This window comes from Mytilus edulis, chromosome 7 (assembly GCF_963676685.1).
Source record: "Mytilus edulis chromosome 7, xbMytEdul2.2, whole genome shotgun sequence".
NCBI classification, from domain to species: domain Eukaryota; kingdom Metazoa; phylum Mollusca; class Bivalvia; order Mytilida; family Mytilidae; genus Mytilus; species Mytilus edulis.
The window spans coordinates 17,096,506-17,120,162 of record NC_092350.1 but is presented as its reverse complement, the minus strand read 5'-3'; the positions used below and the strand labels follow the sequence as shown (position 1 = coordinate 17,120,162).

Below are 23,657 nucleotides of genomic sequence, written 5' to 3'. Positions count from 1 at the left end.
TATGTATAGTAAAAGAGTGATTTCGCCCTAACTTTTTAAAAAATCAACATATTTTAGATGTGTTTTTTGCAAACTAGATGTTTTGATAGATGCCGAATCCATTTGAAACTTCAAATCGTTGCTAAAATATTTGGAATATGGACTTTTTGCTGATTGGTGTACGGTTGCTAAGGGGAGAATTTTAGTTGCTAGGGATAATTATATGTCAATATTTGCATTAAATTATAACGTTAGATATGAAGTATTATAAGTATTTCGATATTTCATTGCTTTTTGGCAATTTCGATTTTTTTGTTTTTTTGTGATTTTGAAAATGATATGAGCCAGTCCATGCGAAAAGGTACAAAAAGTCCTTTTGGTAAACTTTACAGGACACGTTATCAAAGTTTGTTATAGTATTTTTGAAAAACGATTTTATCCGAAAAAAAATTACATTAATGTAAACATTCATAAGATTGTCAATTCTATCCCGAATTTGTCAACTAAAACCGAAAAAGACGTAGAAATATCTGAATTTTTGGTATTTGAGCAAGTGTAAAATCATTTGTTCCCCGGACTAATGCTATACCGACCAGAAACTACAAAAAATTATGACACTACAGAGACAAAAGTCAATAATTTCCGTCAGTTCTACAGGTTTAAAGAAAGAAAGACAACATTAAAACATGAGGGAAAATGCAAAAAATATGACAGCTTATGTTTTAGAAATTGAAATTTAAGTTAAGTTAAGTTATTTAATATATTATATAAATCAACCTTAGTTGCACGGGATTCGAACCGTTGCCCGGTTTGATTGCATTGATATCCGCATCGTAAGCGAGAGCCTTATCCCCACTGCTACCAGGTTTAACGTTATCAATTGGCAAATCAAGCCATTTAAACTGTACTTTGAAAATGATTGAAATATATGAAATAATTCACTAAAAATCTTGATAAAACTAGGGGGGGGGGGGGGGGGGTCTCAACACTCGCAGGTGCGTGTAGCTCACAGCTTGATGATATGAGGGAAAGTAAATGTGTTTTATAAATCACAAGTCTACTACCAATAATTATGCACACTTTTTAGAATTTCGTAAATTTTTCGTTTTTGTACCTTTTCGCATGGACTGGCTCATATAATATAGCAGTGATCGCCATGGAAAAGAAACTTAGAATTAATGTTTAATAGAAAATTAAATACAAATGAATACATATGTTCATAGCAGAGACATAGAATATATTGTATGTCTCTGTTCATAGTATACAGAAATGCGAAAATAATGGAATATAACAGAAAACAAAAAGATAACGGACTTTGAAAAAAGAGAGAGGGCTTAAAAATATTGTCCTGTATCCATGTACCTATATGACTTTTGATATCATTTCTTAAATTCTCCACACATTAAATCTTTTACAAAAATTCTTCCTAAAAGCTTTCAACCAAGCTTAAAATGCCCGTGATTTTGCTAATTTTAAGTCAAACAGCACTAACAGTTATAAACTTGGACATACATTTCATAAGAGTACTCTGGGACAGCACAATAATTATCGGGTTGATATAGAGACTATAATATAGCAGTGATCGCCTATGAGAAGAAACTTGAAATTAATACTTAATAGCAAATACACTTTATTTATAGGATACATGTGTTCATAGTGTACAGAAACGCGAAAATAATAAAAATTTAACAGAAAAAAAATAACAGACCTCGGAAACAAGGGAGAGGGCTGAAACTGTTTTCCAAGTACCTATGAGTTTTGATATCTTTTCTGAAATTCTCCATCTAGACACTGAAATTCTCCAGACACAAAATCTTTTTCAATTTCTCCCTACAACAGTATACATACTTTCAACCAAGTTCTAAATTCCCACGATTTCGCGGGTGTGTTCTAGTGCTGATTTATTTGTATTAGGCTGATTTGCTCATATCACTTTATAATAATGTGTATATGACACGATATATATGGCTTATTCAATATCGCACACTGAATCAACCCTTTTCCAATATTATCACTTGAGCAGTGCTTTTGGGATACAGTTGTGATATTAAAAAAGTAATTTAATATTCCCTTTATATTGCCACAATCATTCTGATGCTATACTAATTTTTTTTTCAGGTGGAGAGACTGCTGAAATGCCTGGGATGTACACAGGGAGTGAATATGATCTGGCAGGATTTGCTGTTGGAGCAGTTGAAAGGTCTTGCATTATACCACGTCTTGATCAGGTTGAGACTGGAGATATTTTAATTGGATTACCATCTAGTGGTCTCCATAGTAATGGGTTCAGTCTTGTGAGGAAGGTTATAAATAAACTGGAGATGACCTATGACATGCCTTGTCCTTTTCAAAGAGGAACTACATTAGGTATATTGTCTTTATATGTTTTTGTCATAAAAAAAAATCATGCTTTTACGTTTACATTTTACAATAAGTTTTATACTTAAGTAGTGATAAGAAAATCTAGATTTTATTTAATTATTATTTTATAATCAAGTAATACAGTCCATTCCGGTTATTTGCATAGCCTATTTGTCAGACAAAATTATGCAATAAAGGGGAGTATGTTTATATCCAAAATGGCTAATAACAGAGTCAAATAAAATCAATAGTACAGATCAATAAAGGAAATTACAGAAGAAATTTTACATTGTGAAAAAAAATGTATTTTCTTAATTGAATATTGACCTTGAAATGATTTTATCATGAATTATGACTATATAAAAGATTATTTTTAGTTTAAAAAGATAAGATTTTTTTTAAAGGAGATGTATTACTTACTCCTACAAAAATCTATGTGAAAGAGTTGTTGCCCCTGATGAAGGAAATGAAGGTCAAGGCCTTTGCCCACATCACAGGAGGTGGACTTACAGAGAATGTGGCTAGAGTTTTACCATCAGAGTTAGCAGCATCTATTGATGCTAACAAATGGAATATCCCTGCTGTGTTTGGTTGGCTGGCTGATAAGGTAGAGACTACAAATGGTTCAGTATTCAATTGTATTTGTAAAAGCAAACTGTATAGCATTGTTATCATTTAATAATTTAATTTTGGATGTAACACGTCTTCTGATGGCTTGCAGTGTTTTGTCTATCATCTAATAGACATGAATTTGTCATGTGAGCGTAACGTCATAATTTACTCCGGCTTGAAATGGAAAGTTCTTAGAAATAAATTATAAGGAATGACTGTAATATTTTTTCTGTCTATTCAAAAAATTATAAAAAATGTGGTGCACACCTAAAAATAACCCGCTGTGCAGGTTATTCAGGGTGCACCACTTTATGTTATTTAAGGAATGACTGTAATATTTTTTCTGTCTATGAAGAAATAACATAAAAAATGTGGTGCACACTGAATAACGCGTGTAGGGGGGTTATTTAACAGTGTGCACCACATTTTTTATGTTATTTTGAATAAACAGAAAAAATATTAGTCATTTCTTATAATTTAATTCTAAATTCCATTTTAAACCGTAGAAAAAACGTTGATGACGTCAAGGTCACATGACTAAATTATGTCTATGGGCTCATAACAAAATAACGTCAGCCAATCAGAAGACGCATTACATCCAAAATTAAATTATTTATTCATATACAGAAAAAAATATGACAGTCATTCCTGAAATATTTTTTTTAAATGATATGATTTTCCTGTGCACAACATATTTTTCTACAGTAAATCTGATCAAATACTCTTTAAGACCAAAGTTTGGAAAACCAAAGATTATATATATATATATGGAAATTATATTAAAGGGTTATTTAAGATTTGTGTACTAATGTGCAAGAAAGTTTGTAGTAGTTATAACTGAATATCAAGAATACTGCTGGTGGCTATCATGGTGATTTTTGTGCAAGTTGTTTGTTTTGAAGATAACTGTTGAAGACCTTTCATAACTGTCAAAATAAACAGTATGATAAAGTATTTAGATTTAACATTCATATTATGCAGCCATTAGGATGATGATGTTTTATATATTTAGGGTAACATAAATGCAAGAGAAATGAGTCGTACCTTCAACTGTGGTATTGGTGGTGTGTTAGTGGTTAGATCAGAGGAATCTAAAAGTGTGTTAAACAGTCTTACAAACAGTGGAGTCCAGGCCAGTGTAATTGGGGAAATTTGCAAGAAAGAAGGTAAGATTATTTATATTCATTCTAAAACCTAATTTATGACTGAGACAGTTGTCTATTGTAGTAAAGTTTCCTTGCCACCAGAGGACAGGCTAACATTAAGCTATAAATATTCCTGTCATAATGGGTGTTATTCTAGGTTATTCTAGAAAGCTATTAGGATGAGAATCTTTCAGACAATTCCCATTTTATAAGTCGCTTGACAGAAGAGAACAGCTATTACTCAACATTGGAGCCAAAACCTGGATGATGGTGAAGGCTGTCATGGTCAAGAAAGAAAAAGTAAAAATATCCCTTAAATACATTGCCACCAACATTGGAAGTCATTGCAATGTGACATGTTTTATTGTGAAGCCAAAATGAAGCAGATTCATCTGTTTATCTCCTATTAGAAATGCATTAATTAGTAGAAATTTCCAAAAATAAATTACCAAGTTAAAGTTTTAATAGAATTTGTTTTTTAATGTGTTTTTATATATTTTAGACAAGTCAGTGACTGTACACAACCTAGTAGAAGGTCTAGATAGAAGCTGGCCCAGGACACCTGTTCTGCTACAGAGGAAAAGGGTTGCAGTGTTGATTTCTGGCTCTGGTAATTATTTTAATTTGATGTTATGACTTTTGATTTTAACATGTGATGAAGTATCTTTTGATAAATGATTTCTACACTAAAGAACTTGCTATAAGCAATACTACTGTACATTCAGAAAATTATTGCATGCATTTTTCATTGTGATTTTTTTTTCATTTTAGACTAAAATGCCATATTAATTTTTGAAATATTGAGAAAAAAATCATGTTTAATTCATATGAAAAAATTCAAAATGTGAGTTGTAAATTATTGCAATTATGACACTTGCAAATATTGCAATAATAAGACATTGCAATAATTTCTGAATTTACGGTTCTCTATTTTAAGGGATGCAAAATCGTAAAATAAAAAAAACTGATGTTTGTTTCAAAATATATTTTCTGATATTCATATGTACAAATACAATTGAAAGTCCCAATATAAACAAACTAAAAAGTAAAGGTTGTTCTTCTAGACTAAAGTATCAATGAGTATACATTCATCAAATTTACATTAAATACATTATAAAAAGTCTGAGAAAAGTATGACCTTGTGCAATTCCAAAATGAAAGTACTGTGAATTCATTGTTATTCCCTGGATACAAATTTTCATGGGTTTCGCGGGTACAGGTGAACCACGAATTTAAATGTTTAATGAAAGACAAATTTCTATAAAGTTGTATTCAGACTTTGGAAGAACCTGGAAATCACAAATCCACCAAAATGTACGGTGCAGTCCGGTGTATCCGCACCCCTAAGACTTATGACTTCACTTCATGCAACTGATAAAACCAATAATTGGATAAGATTGTGTGAATTTTATTTGTGTTACTGTGTTGATATGACAAAATCAGGTAATGCGCAATATCACTGGCCACACGGACACCGGGGACTCCATTGTAATGTTTCCGCAATCCATGAAAATTGGTACCCATGAAAAAAAATTAATCCACAGTATATAATATTGACAGCATGTCTACACATAAGTTTTCTAAACCTGTTTCATACCTTCTTATCCTGATTTTCATGTAGTATTTACCACTGGATACGAAATGGCCATCCATTCATGCTTTGTTTATTGATAACTTATTTGTTAAAAAAAAATGCTGTCTTTTTAAATGTGTTTCTCATCATTTTAGGGACAAACCTACAGGCTTTGATTGACCATACAACAGAACAGAATAGCAATAGCTCAGCTGAAATAATCTTGGTGATCTCTAATAAACCAAATGTACAAGGTCTAACAAGGGCAGAAAAAGCTGGAATTGCCACAAAGGTAATAAACTTAACTTACAAGGGCTATCTAGCACAGAAAAAAACGAAAAATTGCTACATATGTAACAAAACTAATGCATTGGATCTTAACAAGGCAGAAAAATATCGAATTACCACAACTGTAACAAAATTAATGCATATTTGTATTAATAGTAACAAACTATATAGGTAAGATTATGTCATGTCAAATAGTCTTACTGTGGTTGTTTTGACTCACTTGCTAGTTTCAAATTCTGAGGGGCATTGGTGGCCAATTGTCTAGGTAGTAAAACTACTGTATCGCTAGCTTGTCAAAATTGAGGCTGAGAGTTTGAATCTGGCATGTGGCAGGTGTGTTAAACTCCAATCTTAATATTCTATGATTGTCTGTTTTCCTGCCGAAGGTTGTGGTTTCCTCTGGGCACTCAGCTACATCTACCAATAAAAACTCACTGTCATACTGCTGAAACTTGTGTTACACACCTATCAATCAATAAATTAATTAATTATACCCCCGCTTTAAAAAAAGGGGGGGGGGGGGGTTATACTGTTTTACCTCTGTCTGTCCTGCCCTCAGTCCGTCAGTCTGTCCGTCCCATGAATATTTTTCATCGCATTTTTCTCAGGAACTACAATACAAGGATTTCTGAAATTTGGTTTCAGGGTTTATCTAAGTCAGCTATACCGTGTGATGCGTTTTCAGATTGATCACTTGACAACTTCCTGTTTACCGAACACTTGTATGATTTTACACATGATAGCCAAGTTGAAAATTTTCGTCACATTTTTCTCAGGAACTACAATACAAGGATTTCTGAAATTTGATTTCAGGATTTATATAAGTCAGCTATAACCGTGTGATGCGTTTTCAGATTCATCACTCGACAACTTCCTGTTTACCGAACACTTGCATATTTTTACACTATTAATATTATCCACTTGCGTGGGAGGGGTATCATCAGTGAGCAGTAGCTCGCAGTTTCACTTGTTACATCAATTTAGTTCTGAGCACCATAATTATGTCTTTTACTAAATTTGAATAGAATCAACAACTTAAAAAATGCTGTATATGTTATTATGCCCCACCTACGATAGTAAAGGGGCATTATGTTTTCTGGTCTGTGCCTCCGTTCGTCCGTCCGTCTGTGCCTCCGTTCTTCCGTCTGCTTCAGGTTAAAGTTTTTGGTCAAGGTAGTTTTTGATGAAGTTAAAGTTACATCAACTTGAAACTTAGTACACATGTTCCCTATGATATGATCTTTCTTATTTTAATTCCAAAGTAAAGTTTTGACTCCAATTTCATGGTCCTCTGAACATAGAAAATGATAGTGCGAGTGGGGCATTCGTGTACTATGGACTCATTCTTGTTGATTTCTGCAATGAAGAGCACTATTAATTCCTATGTACATTCAAAATATTTGTCAACAGGTGATATCCCACAAAGATTATAAGAGCCGAGATGATTTTGATGAAGCACTGCATGCTAGTTTGATGTCTGCTGGTATTGATATTGTCTGCTTGGCAGGATTTATGAGAATATTAACAGGTATGTAAGACATCTTCAAAACTCTTCATAGATGTTATAAATCTTTTAGAATTATAAATCATGGTCATGTCCCATAACATATACATACCACCATGTAAATAATAATGTCATCATTATATGAAATTTTTTGACAGTTTATTTCAATTTATTTACTAAAACTAAATTGAATACACCTTTAGATACTCTTTGTTGCCCTTAAATGGCCTGATGTATGTACAAAACAGTAAAAAAAATTATCAAATATAATAAACAGAAACAAACAACAACCTCTGAGTTGAGGCACCTAAATTTGGACCAACACATACAAAATATGGTAGGAGTTAAACTTGTTTACTGATGTCAAACCTTCCCACTTACCTGAAACAGTGGTATAACAATACAACATTCGAACAAGCTATAAAAATCAGTTGAAAAGGGCTTAACTCATCAGATGGATCTAAAGAGCAAAAATACAGAAGAAAATCACAAAAAGATACTAAGTACAGATCTTAGAGTACACACTGAAAACTAGTTTGAAGCCATTGACAACTAATAAACATCAGTGCACCAGCTTAAATGTCTTGTCTTCTTTACAAACCATTGATATTTATATGTTGATAGTCCTAAATATAAAGCTTTACAACTATTACATAAACTTTTTATGATCCAAGACAATGAGGTCAGGGTCAGATAAACCAAAATTGAAATAAATATACACCTTACAAACATTCGATACAATAAATATGCTTCAAACATAGTTGACCTAATTTGCACATCTAAGAAACAAACTTAACCTAGAATTAAAACTTAACATTGATTAATGAGCCAAGAAAATTTGGCCAAGGTCAGATGAACCCTGCCAGAGAGACATGTACACCTAACAATCTTTACATGGTTTAAATATAGTTGACCTTTTGCATATAGTATCTAAGAAACAAACTTTTAACTAGGAAAACTTAACATTGACCAATGAACCATGAAAATTAGGTCATGGTTAGATGATAATTGCCAGACAGACATATACACCTTACAATCATTCCATACAAAAAATATAGTGGACCTATTGACTACAGAATTAGAAAAACACAAAAAAAACAAAAAAAACAAAAAACCTTATCATTGAGCAATAAACCATGAAAATAAGGTCAAGTTCAGATGACACCTACCAGTTGGACATGTACACCTTACAAATATTCCATACACCAAATATTGTAGACCTATTGCATACAGTAGAGAGAAAAAACAAGAACAAAACACAAAAACTTAACTATAACTGCTGAACCATGAAAATGAGGTCAAGGTCAGATGACACCTGCCAGTTGGACATGTACATCTTACAATCCTTCCTTACACCAATTATAGTATCTGAGATATGGGCTTTACCACCAAAACTTAACCTTGTCTCTAATCCATGAAATGAGGTCAAGGTCAAGTGAAAACTGTCTGATGGGCATGAGGACCGTGCTAGGTAGACACATACCAAAAAATCTTTACTTTTTTTCAAGTAGTCACTGAACCATGAAAATGAGGTGAAGGACAGTGAACATATGACAGACAGAATTTCATAAAATAAGGCATCTATATAGAAAAGTAAGAAGCATCCAGGTCTTTCACCTTCTAATATCTAAAGGCTTAAAGAAGTAAGTGAGTGCTGCCGAATCACTATGCCTATGTCAAGCTTTCTGCCACAAAAGTTGCAGGCTCAACAAAAATGCATGTATCTAAAACTGAATATATGTTCTTTTTTTCAAGGGACTTAACTCATGATTTTTGTACTTGGTGGTTTTGTGAGTAAGTGGCATGGTAAAATGTTGAATATTCATCCATCTCTCCTCCCCATTCAAGGGACATAACTCATAGTTTTTACTTCTTGGTGGTATTGTGAGTAAGTGGCATGGTAAAATGTTGAATATTCATCCATCTGTCCTTTACTCATTCAAGGGACTTAACTCATTGTATTTGTACTTACAGGTGGTTTTGTGAGTAAGTGGCATGGTAAAATGTTGAATATTCATCCATCTGTCCTTTCCTCATTCAAGGGACTTAACTCATGATTTTTGTACTTGTAGGTGGTTTTGTGAGTAAGTGGCATGGTAAAATGTTGAATATTCATCTATCTCTCCTTCCCTCATTCAAGGGACTTAACTCATGATTTTTGTACTTGTAGGTTGTTTTGTGAGTAAGTGCATGGTAAAATGTTGAATATTCATCCGTGTCTCTTACCCTCATTCAAGGGACTTAACTCATGATTTTTGTACTTGTAGGTGGTTTTGTGAGGAAATGGCATGGTAAAATGTTGAATATTCATCCATCTCTCCTTCCCTCATTCAAGGGACTTAACTCATGATTTTTGTACTTGTAGGTGGTTTTGTGAGGAAATGGCATGGTAAAATGTTGAATATTCATCCATCTCTCCTTCCCTCATTCAAGGGACTTAACTCATGATTTTTGTACTTGTAGGTGGTTTTGTGAGGAAATGGCATGGTAAAATGTTGAATAATCACCCATCTCTCCTCCCCTCATTCAAGGGACTTAACTCATGTTTTTTGTACTTGTAGGTGGTTTTGTGAGTAAGTGGCATGGTAAAATGTTGAATATTCACCCATCTCTCCTCCCCTCATTCAAGGGACTTAACTCATGATTTTTGTACTTGTAGGTGGTTTTGTGAGTAAGTGGCATGGTAAAATGTTGAATATTCACCCATCTCTCCTCCCCTCATTCAAGGGACTTAACTCATGATTTTTGTACTTGTAGGTGGTTTTGTGAGTGAGTGGCATGGTGAAATGTTGAGTAATCATCTGTCTCTCCTCCCCTCATTCAAGGGACTTAACTCATGATTTTTGTACTTGTAGGTGGTTTTGTGAGTAAGTGGCATGGTAAAATGTTGAATTTTCATCCGTCTCCTCCTCCCCTCATTCAAGGGACTTAACTCATGATTTTTGTACTTGTAGGTGGTTTTGTGAGTAAGTGACATGGTAAAATGTTGAATATTCATCCATCTCTCCTTTCCTCATTCAAGGGACTAACTCATGATTTTTGTACTTCTAGGTTGTTTTGTGAGTAAGTGGCATGGTAAAATGTTGAATATTCATCCGTCTCCTCCTCCCCTCATTCAAGGGACTTAACTCATGTTTTTTGTACTTGTAGGTGGTTTTGTGAGTAAGTGGCATGGTAAAATGTTGAATATTCATCCATCTCTCCTTCCCTCATTCAAGGGACATAATGCACACGAGCAAGTGATCAAAGCCAATGTTAGGATATCTGGCTGTACAGTACATTTTGTAGCGGTAAGTAATAATTAACAGATACAACTTACTTTGTCTTATCTAAACCTAAAAGTTTTAGTGTCAATCTTTAAATTTTTTGAGAACTCTCAGTGTAAAATAGACAGAATATTAGCTGACTTGGGATAATCAAAAGTTGAATGTGATATTTGGTTTTTCTTGTCAGTCATTGTAGGGTATCATTCAACCTTAACTACTTTAATTGAATGATGTTTGCTCTATGCCACCTGAACAATAAAGGTACATCAAGGCAAGAACTTTAATTATGGAAACAATTTGTAATTTAAAAGTCATGCATTGATGATTATTCATTTTGATTGTAAAATTGTTTTTTTTTAAATGTAAGAATTTTTCAAATATTTGATTAATCTGTTTACATTTTACTTGATTTTTGTAGGAGGAAGTAGATGGTGGTGCTATTATAGTTCAAGAGTCTGTACCAGTTTACCATGGTGATACTGAGGAGACACTAGCTGAACGTGTCAAGAAAGTAGAGCATACAGCATTCCCTAAAGCTTTAGAGTTGGTGGCTAGTGAGAAGGCTTTGCTGAATTCTGATGCGTTTATCAGCTGGAGATAAATTTTCTGAAACATTTTTATATAAAATAAAATTTACTATGCAAAGTTGGGTAAAACTTCTGATCAAGATGAAATCTTTAAATAAAACTTGTCTAAAATTATTCTGATGATGAGGCTTAATAATGTAATATGTTTATACAATACACAAATGTAGATTAGCCATATGTATATCATTTGTCTATCCATACACAAGTACACATGTAATTCAAGCATGGTAAAGTTTTCAGGTTCAGCTTGTTTTTGTCAGATATACTTAGTGATACCAATCATGTTGATTAGTGCAACAGAATGAAACTACTATAGAACTACTATGGCAGAATTTTATGCATTAATATTTTTGATAATATTCTGTCTTTATAAGCCTCATTATATCATTGATATTAAAAACAGTAAAATGATATAATGTTCCAAAAATCACAGCTTTCAGTCTACATATGACCTACATTACAGTCCCTACTCAAAAGTGATGTTACCATTGTATTTATCCTTATAACATTTTAGTTATCATGATGTACATTTTTCCCATTAGAGACTTGTCTAAAGTTTCATAATTTAGGTTCATGCCTTTCAGTAAAAAACTTTTATTCAGTACTAGAGTACAAAGTCGGTGCTGAAACCACCAAGTTAAGTAGATTATTAGTCTTGAGTACCATATATGTACTCAAAAGTAGTTTATTCACATATTTCATATTTTGGGTAAGACATGGATATATATATCATACAACCACATCATCTTATCCAATATCCAAATCCTTTCAGTGATGCATCCTTAAAAATGTGAATTGTATATTTACTTTACATATATCTCATATTATTGTTGTCCTTTTTGGTTGTGCATATATAGCCCTGGTATCTTTTTTGTGGCATATTTTTCTATTAATGATGTATCTAGTATAAAGACTGTTTTATTATTGTAACATTATATATAGGTAAGCAACTTTTTAATTTTTTATAATGCTTGACATTTTTTTTGCATTTTCACAAATATGAATAAATCCAATTCCACAGTCTTTCCTCTTTAATGCTGACAATAATATTAATTTACTCTATGAGCCTTGAAGTCAGGTATTCTGACTTGCATAATTACTAAAAGTTATCCTCTTTAATCAATATTTTATATTTGTTGGTTGTAGAAATTTTTATCTCAGAATTTATTTTTTGAAAGCTTTTGCTGCATATGTTGTCTAACTTGATATAGTTTTAACAGCTTCATGTAAAAAGTAACTGTACTGGCCTGTCTGAGACTAAATGCTGGAACTGAGTACGGGTAGGTGAGAATGTGGTAGGGGTCTTTCATTTCTGTATTCTTTACACCTTTTTTCTCTCTTATGCCTTGTTTTTTTTGGTAAATTATTCTAGGGTCTTTATTTTTGTTTTGGCTCATTATTTTCTATTTTTGTAAACCCCAAACCACACCTTCATATAGTTTCTTTTGCTAACATTCACTAAAATATGTAATATATGTATGCTGCATAACTTTTTAACCGGATTTTTGTGACAAAAATGTCGGTTATTGATTTGGGGATGTACGGCGGGCGGCCGGGCGGCCGGGCGGGCGGCAATCAAATGTTGTCCGTGCATTAACTCATGAACCGTTCAACCAAAGCTTTTAAAATTTTAATATGTTGTTACTGACAACTAAATGAAGGTCAAGTTTAATAATGGCGATTTTGACTTTTACCGTTCAGGAGTTATGGTTCTTGAAAGATTGAAAAATGGAGTTTCCAGTCGTGTCCGTGCATTTACGCATGAACTGTTCTACCAAAGCTTCCCAAATTTGAATATGTTGTTACTGATGACAAAATGGAGGTCAAGTTCAATAATGACGATTTTGACTTTTACCGTTCAGGAGTTATGGTTCTTGAAAGATTGAAAAATGGAGTTTCCAGTTGTGTCCGTGCATTTACGCATGAACTGTTCTACCAAAGCTTCCCAAATTTTAATATGTTGTTACTGATGACAAAATAGAGGTCAAGTTAAATAATGACGATTTTGACTTTTACCGTTCAGGAGTTATGGTTCTTGAAAGATTGAAAAATGGTGTTTCCAGTCGTGTCCGTGCATTTTCTCATGAATCATTCAACCAAAGCTTTTGAAATTTTTATATGTTGTTACTGATGACAAAATAGAGGTCAAGTTTAATAATGACGATTTTGACTTTTACCGTTCCGGCGTTATGGTTCTTGAAAGATTGTAAAATGGCGTTTCCATTCACGTTGTTGCATTTACTCATGAACCATTCAATCTAAGCTTTTCAAATTTTAATATGTTGATACTGATGACAAAATGGAGGTCAAATTTGATATTGACGATTTTCACTTTCACCATTCATCAGTAATGGTTCTTGTGATATTGCCATGACACAAATAAATATTAATAAATCCGGTTTGCTGTCGTTGTGACAGCCTCTTGTTTATATATAGTTTGGAACGCACTTAGAAGTACTGACGATTGAACAAACTCCCTGCTTTCCAAACTGAACAAAATACTCAATGTCATCTTTTACAATTAATTAAACACCCATATTCATTTGCAATGCTTTCAGTGTTTTTCAAAAACATTTGTTTGTAATTTTATATTTAAATGTGTTGCTTATGCTAAACATAAATAAAGAAAACTATTCCTGAAAGAGAGTAGGACTCAGATGTCATTTTGGGGACACAATTTTGATTTTGTTATTCATTTTGGCAAATTATTTTTATATGTCTGATATATTTGTTATATTCTAGTAAAAAAGGAATGAAATGGTTAGTAAATAATGTTTTGTTTAGTTGCAGATCTTGTCTGTTACTATACAGAAAGCATTATTTGAGTGAGATTTTTTTTTATAAAGTTAAAAAAAAGTAAGCATGAACTTGCTTAGAAATATATACAATTATAATACTCATGTTTAAAAAAAATCATGTCTTCACCATTAGATCTTTTTCCTGTTAAACATTTACATAAATATGAAGTGCCATAATTTGAAATACTGTTAGAATACTTAGTGCTGTTGTAATATTCAATATGTGCCATTATACATTTATGTAAACATTAGATCTCAGATATTTTGTTAATGAATTGGTGCCTTATAACACATGAATCTCTTTATTCAATATTTTTACACTTTATTTTGAGTTTATATTTCAATAAAATTTTGACAACTAACCTTTTGTTATAATGAAAACTTATCTTCATACTTTCGTTGAAAATTTAAATAAAAACTGTGAAGATGGAGACCATACAGTAATCGGTATCGATTCATTTTCCCAACATTTAGTCTGCAACGGATAGTTGTGGACAATGAACAGGGACACAAGACAATGACCACTACAGGTACATATCCTTTCATTTGATCTGTGATGTAGACAACATGGACCACAATCAATTCACTTTTCAATCTTTTGTTTGCCGTTGGATGGTATTTTCATAGCAGTCATAAAACAATTCCTTGTACAAAAAAAAATACTGTGAGATTAGGGAAATGATAAAACAAGCAAATCAATTTAATCTACAAAAGATCACAAGGTTGTGAAGAATTTACTTCCAAAGCGGAATCTGAAAACTGACAAGTTTTTGTTATAATTAATGCTTTATAGATATGAAAATGTTCACCAAAAATACCAGACGGACAAACAAATGACTAGGCTAAATCACTTAGTGTTTCTAAAATGAAGCACCTCATTATCTAGGCTACTTTTTAGTCCCCTACCGACAAAGTTAAAGGGGTCTTTAGGTTTGCACTCTGTCCATCTGCCTGTCCGTCTGTCCATCCTTCATTCGGGCAAATCAGTTTTCCAGACATTCTTCATGCTTGAAGATATTGATTTGATATTTGGTGTATTGTTTTATCTTGACAAGTTACTGGTCAAGTTCGATTTTCACGATTTTAGTTTTTCTCCTTGTTCAGTTAAAGCCCTTTCCCTAGAATCGAATTTTGATGAAATACTTATTAAAATTAGTAGATTTCTTTTCAAAGGGAAATAACTCAATTTTTAAAAGACATTGAATTAAGATAAACGACATTTTGGATTTTTTTGCCTTTTCTTTAGTAAATTGTTATTTTATGTAGTTTACACCATGACAAGCTATAGATCAAGTTAGAATTTCGTTCCATTTCAATGAATTTTTAACTGGTAGGGGACTATGTATTGCTATGCAATACTCACAGAATGCTTGCTACTATTAATTTTCATAAACTTTTTAATCTCCAGTAGTTTAGTTCTTTTTTAAGGATAATATTTTATCAATAAAGCTTGTGGTACCAATGTTGTATAGTATGTGTCTTACACATCGTTGTCAATATAATGGAATTTAATGCAACAGGAATATGACAGTTGTTATCCATTCGTTTGATGTGTTTGAGCTTTTGATTTTGCCATTTGATAAGGGATGATTGAATTTTCCCCGGAGTTTGGTATTTTTATAATTTCACTTTTTACTCTGACGATGATATCAGTCTGACATCACATGTCGAATATCAGTGTCCACATTTTCTTTTCCAGTAGTAAAGATCAGTATATTCTGCTTGCCATCAATGTATGTCTTCAGTAATCATTTTAATCTTCAAGGGTAATGTTTGGTTTGTATTGGATTTGGCTTTCTAACTGTGTTGCACTGATGAATCTTATGAATACGACACACGTGTTTTGCATACCACATTAAAGGTCTGGTATAGTTTATAAGCTTTTACATGCACTGGATCAACAACACTGCTTGGTTAAGATTTCCTTCCGAGGTTATCACTACCCCAGTAGCTAGCTCTATGGATTTAATTTCGATCGGAACGTTGTTATGAAATAACGTTCCATCTCTTTTTCTATATGCTTCATCCCGTCTACATTTAAAAATAGGCATTATTTGAAAATGCTTTTTACCACAAGTGTCAAGATGGGCACTAATTGGCGAATTTCTGTATTGTGGGTGTTTTATTTGTTCTTTGTGAACTCGCACCCGTTCACAGAGGCTATTCCCGGTCTGTCCAATATAATTTTCGTGACAACCAGGACATGTGATAGTACGGCGGCTTTGTGAAAAATTGTGCACATCCTGCTACAAGCATGAAATTTGGCATAGACCTTCCTCAACTATTTCTCTTTCATTTCAGATAGGGAGGCATTGAAAAAAATGTCTCACTTCCGGTAAAATTCTCAAATACTCCGACACATGTACACCTGTCCTATGTGGAGACTGGAACTGTGATCTGATGAAAACAACTAATAAATCAGCATGAATAAAGGAACTTGAAGACTTCATAATTTCTAAAAAGCTAATGTTTAAAGCAACCCCATTAACATTCATTCATCCAAATGGCAATGAAACATCAACAATTGACTATATCTTTGCACATGAAAGTCTAGCCGAAAAAGTTTACAACATCATTAGACTGGATATGTTATCAAACAACACCTCTGATCACTATCCTCTGTTAACGGAAATTGAAACCGAGATTGTTAGCAAGAAAAAACAAGACCAACCAGTAGTGTCAAATAAAATCAAATGGGATAAAATAGATTTACAACAATACCAAGATAGCTTAACAAAATGCCTTGAGGAAAATCCCATCGACTACTTGAATGATTCGACCGCAATAACAAGACTTATGGAAACCATAGTTACAGCTCAAAATAATATAGTACCATCATCTAAAATATCAACTCAACGAAACAGACATATCTGGAATGATGAAATTGAACACTCACTGAAAATGAATAAATCATCACTTGATAAATGGAAACTTGAAGGAAAACCAACGGCTGGCGAAACTATGCAAGAGAGGAAAAAAACTAAAAAGCAACTGCGCAAAGCGCGAAGACAAGAAATTGCGCGGCAACGAGATGAATCGCTACAGAAGATCATGAACGCTAAGCAAAGAGATAGCAAAATATTTCGTAGACTTGTAAATGCACAAAGGAAAGCCAAAAAATCTTCCATATCAGACCTGATTGTAGAACACAAAACCTATTCTTCTCGGGAAGAAATACTCCAAGGTTGGAACGAGCATTTCAGCAGGCTCGCAACACCTGAGTCTAATACCACAAACTCGGATCATACCAACAAAGAATTTGATATAGACATTATTGAAGAAATTTGCAAACAAAATGCTGTACCATTAACTTTCACTGCTGAAGAAATTGACAAAGCCATAAACCAACTGAATACCAACAAGTCACCTGATATATACGGTATTACAGCAGAACATATCAAATATGGTGGAGATACATTACTGCAGGCAATAACATCTATAATCAACAACATCTGTTCCTCTGCAACCATACCAGACTGCATAAAACATGGAATTTTAACACCAATATTCAAAAACAAAGGACTACCAAATGAGGCAAAATATTATAGGGGAATCACTGTACTCCCAATTATTGGAAAAATCCTTGAAATACTACTGAGGAAATTGCTAAGAGACATCATTGATATTCTCCAAAACCGATTACAAAGAGGTTTCACTCCTGGGGTATTAATGTTATATTTGTAATTCTCATCGGATTTTGTCAAATGTGTTGATGTCTTTTCTATTATATTTATGTGTTATGGTAAATAATATTAATCACCGCATTCATTTATTAGATTTCATTTTGTTCAACGTAATCAGTACGATATTTTACGTTTGAAGTCAGATTCAAAACAAACCGGACATAGCTTTATAATATAGTTAATTGCTACCTTAGTTTGCTAATAATAAATATTAAAATGTGCATTGTTATTAAATTCAATATCAGTATTAAGTTCAAATATAATCTTAAATCAATCCTAATTCTATCTTATTCATTCAAATGACGTCATTTTTTTTATTTTTTGATGATCTGTTTTACAAATTCAAATGACGTCACTTGGCGTTGGGGTTTGGGCTTGTTCGGATGTGTCTACATTTTGTGTTGCAAATGTCTGGTTATGTAATGTATTTCAGTTGTTTCCTGTAATTAGTTAATATTTCAGTTCTATCATGTACAGTTTTTGTTTAGTAATTTTATAAATTTACTGTTTGCAAAAGTATAAATTATTCTAAATAATAAGGATGTTCTGGTAACTAACAGAAAACCCTGGCCGTTTTTGGCACACCTTTCTTGATATTTTGGTCCTCGACGCTGTTCGACTTTGTGCTTGTTTCGGCTTTCAAACTTTTGTATCTGGGCGTCACTGGTGGATCTTGTGTGGAAAAAATGCACTTCTGACGTATTAAAATTTTCAACTTGTTGCCTTTTGCTGGCTGTTGTTCGTGTGTTTCTTTGTCAATTGTATTCTCCAATTTATTTATATTGTAGTCCTGTGGTGTTGAGTTGTCTTTTTAATGTTATATTTCACATGGCTATAAAAGGGGAGGTTTGGCATGCCACAAAACCAGGTTCAACCCGCCATTTTTTTCTTTAAAAATGTCCTGTACCAAGTCAGGAATATGGCCATTGTTATATTATAGTTCGTGTCTGTATGTGTTACATTTTAACGTTGCGTCGTTTGTTTTCTCTTAATTTTGAGTGTAAATTCACATTGCGATAAGACGTGTCACGGTACTTGTCTATCCCAAATTCATGTATTTGGTTTTGATGTTATATTTGTTTTTCTCGTGGGATTTTCTCTGATGCTTGGTCCGTTTCTGTGTGTGTTACATTGTAGTGTTGTGTCGTTGTTCTCCTCTTATATTTAATGCGTTTCCCTCAGTTTTAGTTTGTTACCCCGATTTTGTTTTTTGTCCATGGATTTATGAGTTTGAACAGCGGTATAGTACTGTTGCTTTTATGTATCTCCTCTATACAGTGCCCTCATACTTCTAGAATCCATAGCAGAATCAATGAACCAAAAGATGCCTGTTTTTGTTGCTCTGCTAGACGCCAAATCTGCATTTGATGTTGTCAATCTTAACAGCTTACATCGTAAACTCTTTCTATCAGGAGTAGGTGGGACCCTCTGGCTACTTATCCGCCAACTGAGTACATACGCCACAACCTCTATTAAATGGAACGGTCTAATGCCAAAGCCATTCCCTGTACAACAAGGTGTAAGACAAGGTGGGATTTTAAGCACCGAACTGTACAAAGTTTACATCAATGATGTATTGGACCAATTAGAAAACAGCGTCCTTGGTACCTATATCGGAAATATATACTGTGGATCCCCGACTTGCGCAGATGATGTTGCCCTCATTGCCAATTCTCATAATGACCTCCAAACAATGATTAGTACGGTTGAGAATTATAGCATGCAAGAGAAACACTCACTCCAACCAACCAAGTGTTATATTAAAACATGAACCACCTTCAAAAGATACAGGCTTCAACTTCAAAATTAATAATATAGAAATGAATGAGTCAGATTCAGCTGTGCATATTGGCATAATACACAGCTCTGATTTAAAAAAAAAACTATCAGCATCCATGTTGATGAAAATATCTCAAAGGCAAGACGAACTATGTATAGCCTGATGGGGGCTGGTCTGCATGGAAAGAACGGGCTAAACCCAATAACATGTCTTCACATCTTCAACGTTTATGTTCTCCCAGTTCTGATCTATGGAATTGACATTCTTCTTCCAGACAATAAACATCTAAAGCCACTAGAAGTATTCTATCGAAAATCAATCAAACAGATCTTGTCGCTTCCCAACAACACTGCGGATGCAGCTATTTATACTATATCAGGAGTTATACCACTCCAAGGCATTATACACAAAGCAGCCTTAAACATATACAACAAGATTTGTGGTATGGAATCATCCGTCGAAAAAGATCTGGCAGAAAGACAACTCTCGATATCAGGATTTTACTCCAAAAACTGGTTCTCTAAAATACGTTGCTTACTGGCACAATATAATCTACCATCAGCTCATGAACTTATACAGAACCCGGTCAGTACATACAGATGGAAAGCAAATGTTAAGAAGGCAGTGGACAACGTTTGGCATGAACAACTCAGGACAAAAGTATCTTTATTCAGCTCTCTTCGCAATTTATCTGCAAATAATATTCTATGGCACAATATTCATCCATGTCTTGCAAGTGTTGGTACCTCTGCACAAGATATTAACCGCCTACAACCAAAATTAAAACTATTAACAGGAACTTATTATCTGCAAAGCAATAAGGCTGCATTTAACCAAAATTCAATAGATCCAACTTGTCTTCTCTGCAATGAAAATTCAGAAACTGTTGAACATTTTATTCTAGATTGTAAATCTCTGAATAATACTCGTATACCATACCTGCATGAATTAGACTGCTTTCTTCGTAGCATTAAAAACTGTGATAACCGATTCTGAAAAGAAGTGCTCCTTTGAAGGAGGGAATTCCTTATACAGATACAGATACAGAATGGCGGACATCATACTTAAATTAGCCCAATATCGAAGGCTAGTATGTGAAAAGGTGTTATTATCATGCTACTATCATAATATTTGGCACACACCTTTGTTTTTTTTGTGCTACTTTTGGATATATGATATAGATAAGATGTCTTCAAAAACCCTACTTCCGGTAAAATCCAACATGGCGGATATAGTACTAGAATAAGCTGGTTTTTAGGGAGGGTAATTGAAATGTGTTTTAAAGTATTGCTACTATCATTATATTGTGCAGGAACCTTTCTTTGGTGCTTGTCATGGATACAATGTATAAGACATATGTCTTTAAAACCCTTACTTCCGGTGATATCCAATATGGTGGACATAAAAATATTGACAATTTTTCATTTTGATATTCAACTTTTTTCAAAATATAAATAAAATGGGTTTTTTTTGCTGGTCATTAAACTTTTGGCTTCAAGTCATCCTCAAAACCACTAATTCTATTCTGCTTTATATGTTTAAATACAAAATTAACATTCCGGTAAAAAAAACACAATATGGCGTAAATTACAAAGATGAGTCCATATCTTCGATGTAGAGTTTTGGATAGATTGATTAAAACAAAATAAAATCACTAAAGTTCTTAAACATCTTTAGAATGACTTATTTATGGCCGCAAATACATGTTTATTCACAATCGGAGAGCTTATTTACCAAATTTACAGAGTTCGTGGTATTGTTTCTTATATCTATAATGTACAAGCTCCTGATAAGATGAAGAGGCCTCACAAAGAGTTGTTCAAAAGGGTTCCCATGGATCATATTTTCCCCTTCGTCATTCATAAGCGATGGACTAGTTAGCATAGGAACCAATACCAAGCTTGTTACTCATTAGCACCCGCCATGGTATATTGCACGTTTTACTTGCTGAAAAAGACTAGACCGAGTCGTGGGAATAGCCTCAATAAGTATTTCCTCTTCCAAAAACACATTTTTTTGGCTTCGTTAATCCCATCTGATAAGTTTGTTCGATCTTACAACAAAACCACGTATCGTTCTATCAATGACATTGTCAAATTCATATCTGGTGATGTTGGCTGATCAATCATCATTCTAAATGATAGAGTCACATCTTTAAACACCATCCATGTCACCAACGCAGTTCCTTTTCCAGCAAACGTGTAATCTCTCAATGCCTAGTGTATTTGAAAGGTCATGGATAGATATATATCTGAAGCTTTTCCCACTTCCAAATGCAAGCCAAAGTTTGTCTGCCCCTATGTGAAACAGCAATGAGAGCAACATAAGTATCGACTGTTCGAGTCATGACTCAATTAAGTCTGTGTTTCACTGCATCAGACACTTGCATCTTAATTCAAGTGTCAGCCTCTTCATGTGAACATGATGCTAAGCTTGAAACGTCACCATGTGGTGGATAACACAGAACATCCTGAGCAATTGTTGCCACAACTACCTTTTTCTCAAAATCTATTGAGCAAGCTGTTGCGAATGAAAACTTAAAAGTTCTTTCTTATTGTCGTAATCTTGTTTTGGACTCTGGATTCGTCTGTGTATTCCCTTTCCCCTAAATGTAGCTCTTGTTTCTTATAACAAATGTTCATGATATTCTATCTTATTACTTTGGGATTTCATAAAGCATATTTCGTTAATAGTGACAAACAAAAAGGTAAATCATGCTACACAGAAGAACAAGTAGTCAGTATGCTGGAGTTTCTTATCGACAACATATTTGTTGAGTTTGGAGGTAGACTTTTCCAACAAGTTGTCGGCATTCCTATGGGAACAAACTGTGCGCCTCTTCTTGCCGACCTCTTCTTATTTTCATATGAATCGGAGTTCCTCCAGACACTTGTCAAAAACAAGAGGATCAAAGAAGCCAGATTATTTAATTTCACTTTCAGATATATTGATGATGTTCTTTCCTTAAACAATCCGAACTTTTCTGATTGGGTTCCATTAATATATCCCCCAGAACTCGAGATTAAAGAAACAACGGACACGGCTTCCTCCGCCTCATTTTTAGACTTATATCTCGAATTTGACTTACACAGTCATCTCAGTACCAGAATCTATGACAAACGAGACGATTTTAATTTCGAAATTATAAATTTCCCCCACCTTAGTAGCAATATACCAACTTCACCTGCATATGGGATATATATTTCCCAACTTATTCGATATTCAAGAGCTTGCAGCTCCTACTCAGACTTTGTAAAACGTCATCAGTGTCTGAGTAGAAAGTTGATGAACCAGGGGTATGTCAAAGAACGTCTCGTCCTTTTTCTAAAAAAAGTTCATCGGAAGGTACCAAGACCTTGTTGATAAATATTCCGTATCAACTTCTCAAATAATACACGATGGTCTTGATGTATAGATTCTGCGTACTGATGTTGTGTATCATCTTAACAACATGTTTTATTGTTCTTTTATTTGTTTTTGTTCTATTATTAAGATTACTTTTACTGTTGAATGGTTTTATGTGATATCCGTTTGACGTGATTCGGTACTTATACATCTCGTCAATGTGTTTGTATTGGCTTTCATTTTTTGGTGATTTGTTTTGTATATGTGACTCTTTGTATTTCTTTTGTGCTTATAACGTGACTCTGTACTTTAAAAGATCCCGTCAGTATGATATTTGTCTATAATATGTCATTATGATATATTTCTATTATGAATTACTTGTATACGTTGAACCACAAACGTCAAAATCAATCAATGGCGTAGTGGAATTGACAATTTTTGGATTCTCATAAATTCTATGTATAACTTTTGAACTAGTTTGAATCTCGGTCTATTTCTGTAATTTATTCTTACATACTTTTGATTTTTTAACTCTGTATGCGTACATTGCCTATGAAATTTTTTTTTTTAAATTGTTTGTATGCACTTTGAACAACAAATTTATGTGACGTATATAATTTTTCTAACGTCAGACACTCAAATCAATCCATGTGTTCTTAGACAGTAGATGTTATTGTGTCCTGTTAAATTGTTCCCTTTAAAAAGTTTTGGATTCTCATATATTCTATGTATAATT

The 23,657-nt window shown here is 33.5% G+C and overlaps 1 protein-coding gene across 6 annotated transcripts in view; it reads left to right on the top strand.

Moving 5' to 3' along the window:
- Nucleotides 1–23,657, top strand: part of LOC139480884 (trifunctional purine biosynthetic protein adenosine-3-like) — a 483,263-nt gene that overhangs the window by 98,982 nt on the left and 360,624 nt on the right. For 2 of the 6 annotated variants that reach the window (XM_071263816.1, XM_071263815.1), the window contains exons 14-22: nucleotides 2,098–2,346; nucleotides 2,745–2,947; nucleotides 3,965–4,118; nucleotides 4,600–4,707; nucleotides 5,826–5,962; nucleotides 7,369–7,486; nucleotides 10,613–10,752; nucleotides 11,147–12,822; nucleotides 13,752–14,473. In XM_071263816.1, the coding sequence (XP_071119917.1) occupies nucleotides 2,098–2,346; nucleotides 2,745–2,947; nucleotides 3,965–4,118; nucleotides 4,600–4,707; nucleotides 5,826–5,962; nucleotides 7,369–7,486; nucleotides 10,613–10,752; nucleotides 11,147–11,329 (1,292 nt within the window). In that variant the 3' untranslated portion in view covers nucleotides 11,330–12,822; nucleotides 13,752–14,473. Of the gene's footprint in view, nucleotides 1–2,097; nucleotides 2,347–2,744; nucleotides 2,948–3,964; nucleotides 4,119–4,599; nucleotides 4,708–5,825; nucleotides 5,963–7,368; nucleotides 7,581–9,436; nucleotides 9,646–10,023; nucleotides 10,122–10,612; nucleotides 10,753–11,146; nucleotides 12,823–13,751; nucleotides 14,474–23,657 lie in introns of those variants that run through there. The other 4 variants (XM_071263818.1, XM_071263819.1, XM_071263817.1 and 1 more) reach the window with 4 other exon arrangements.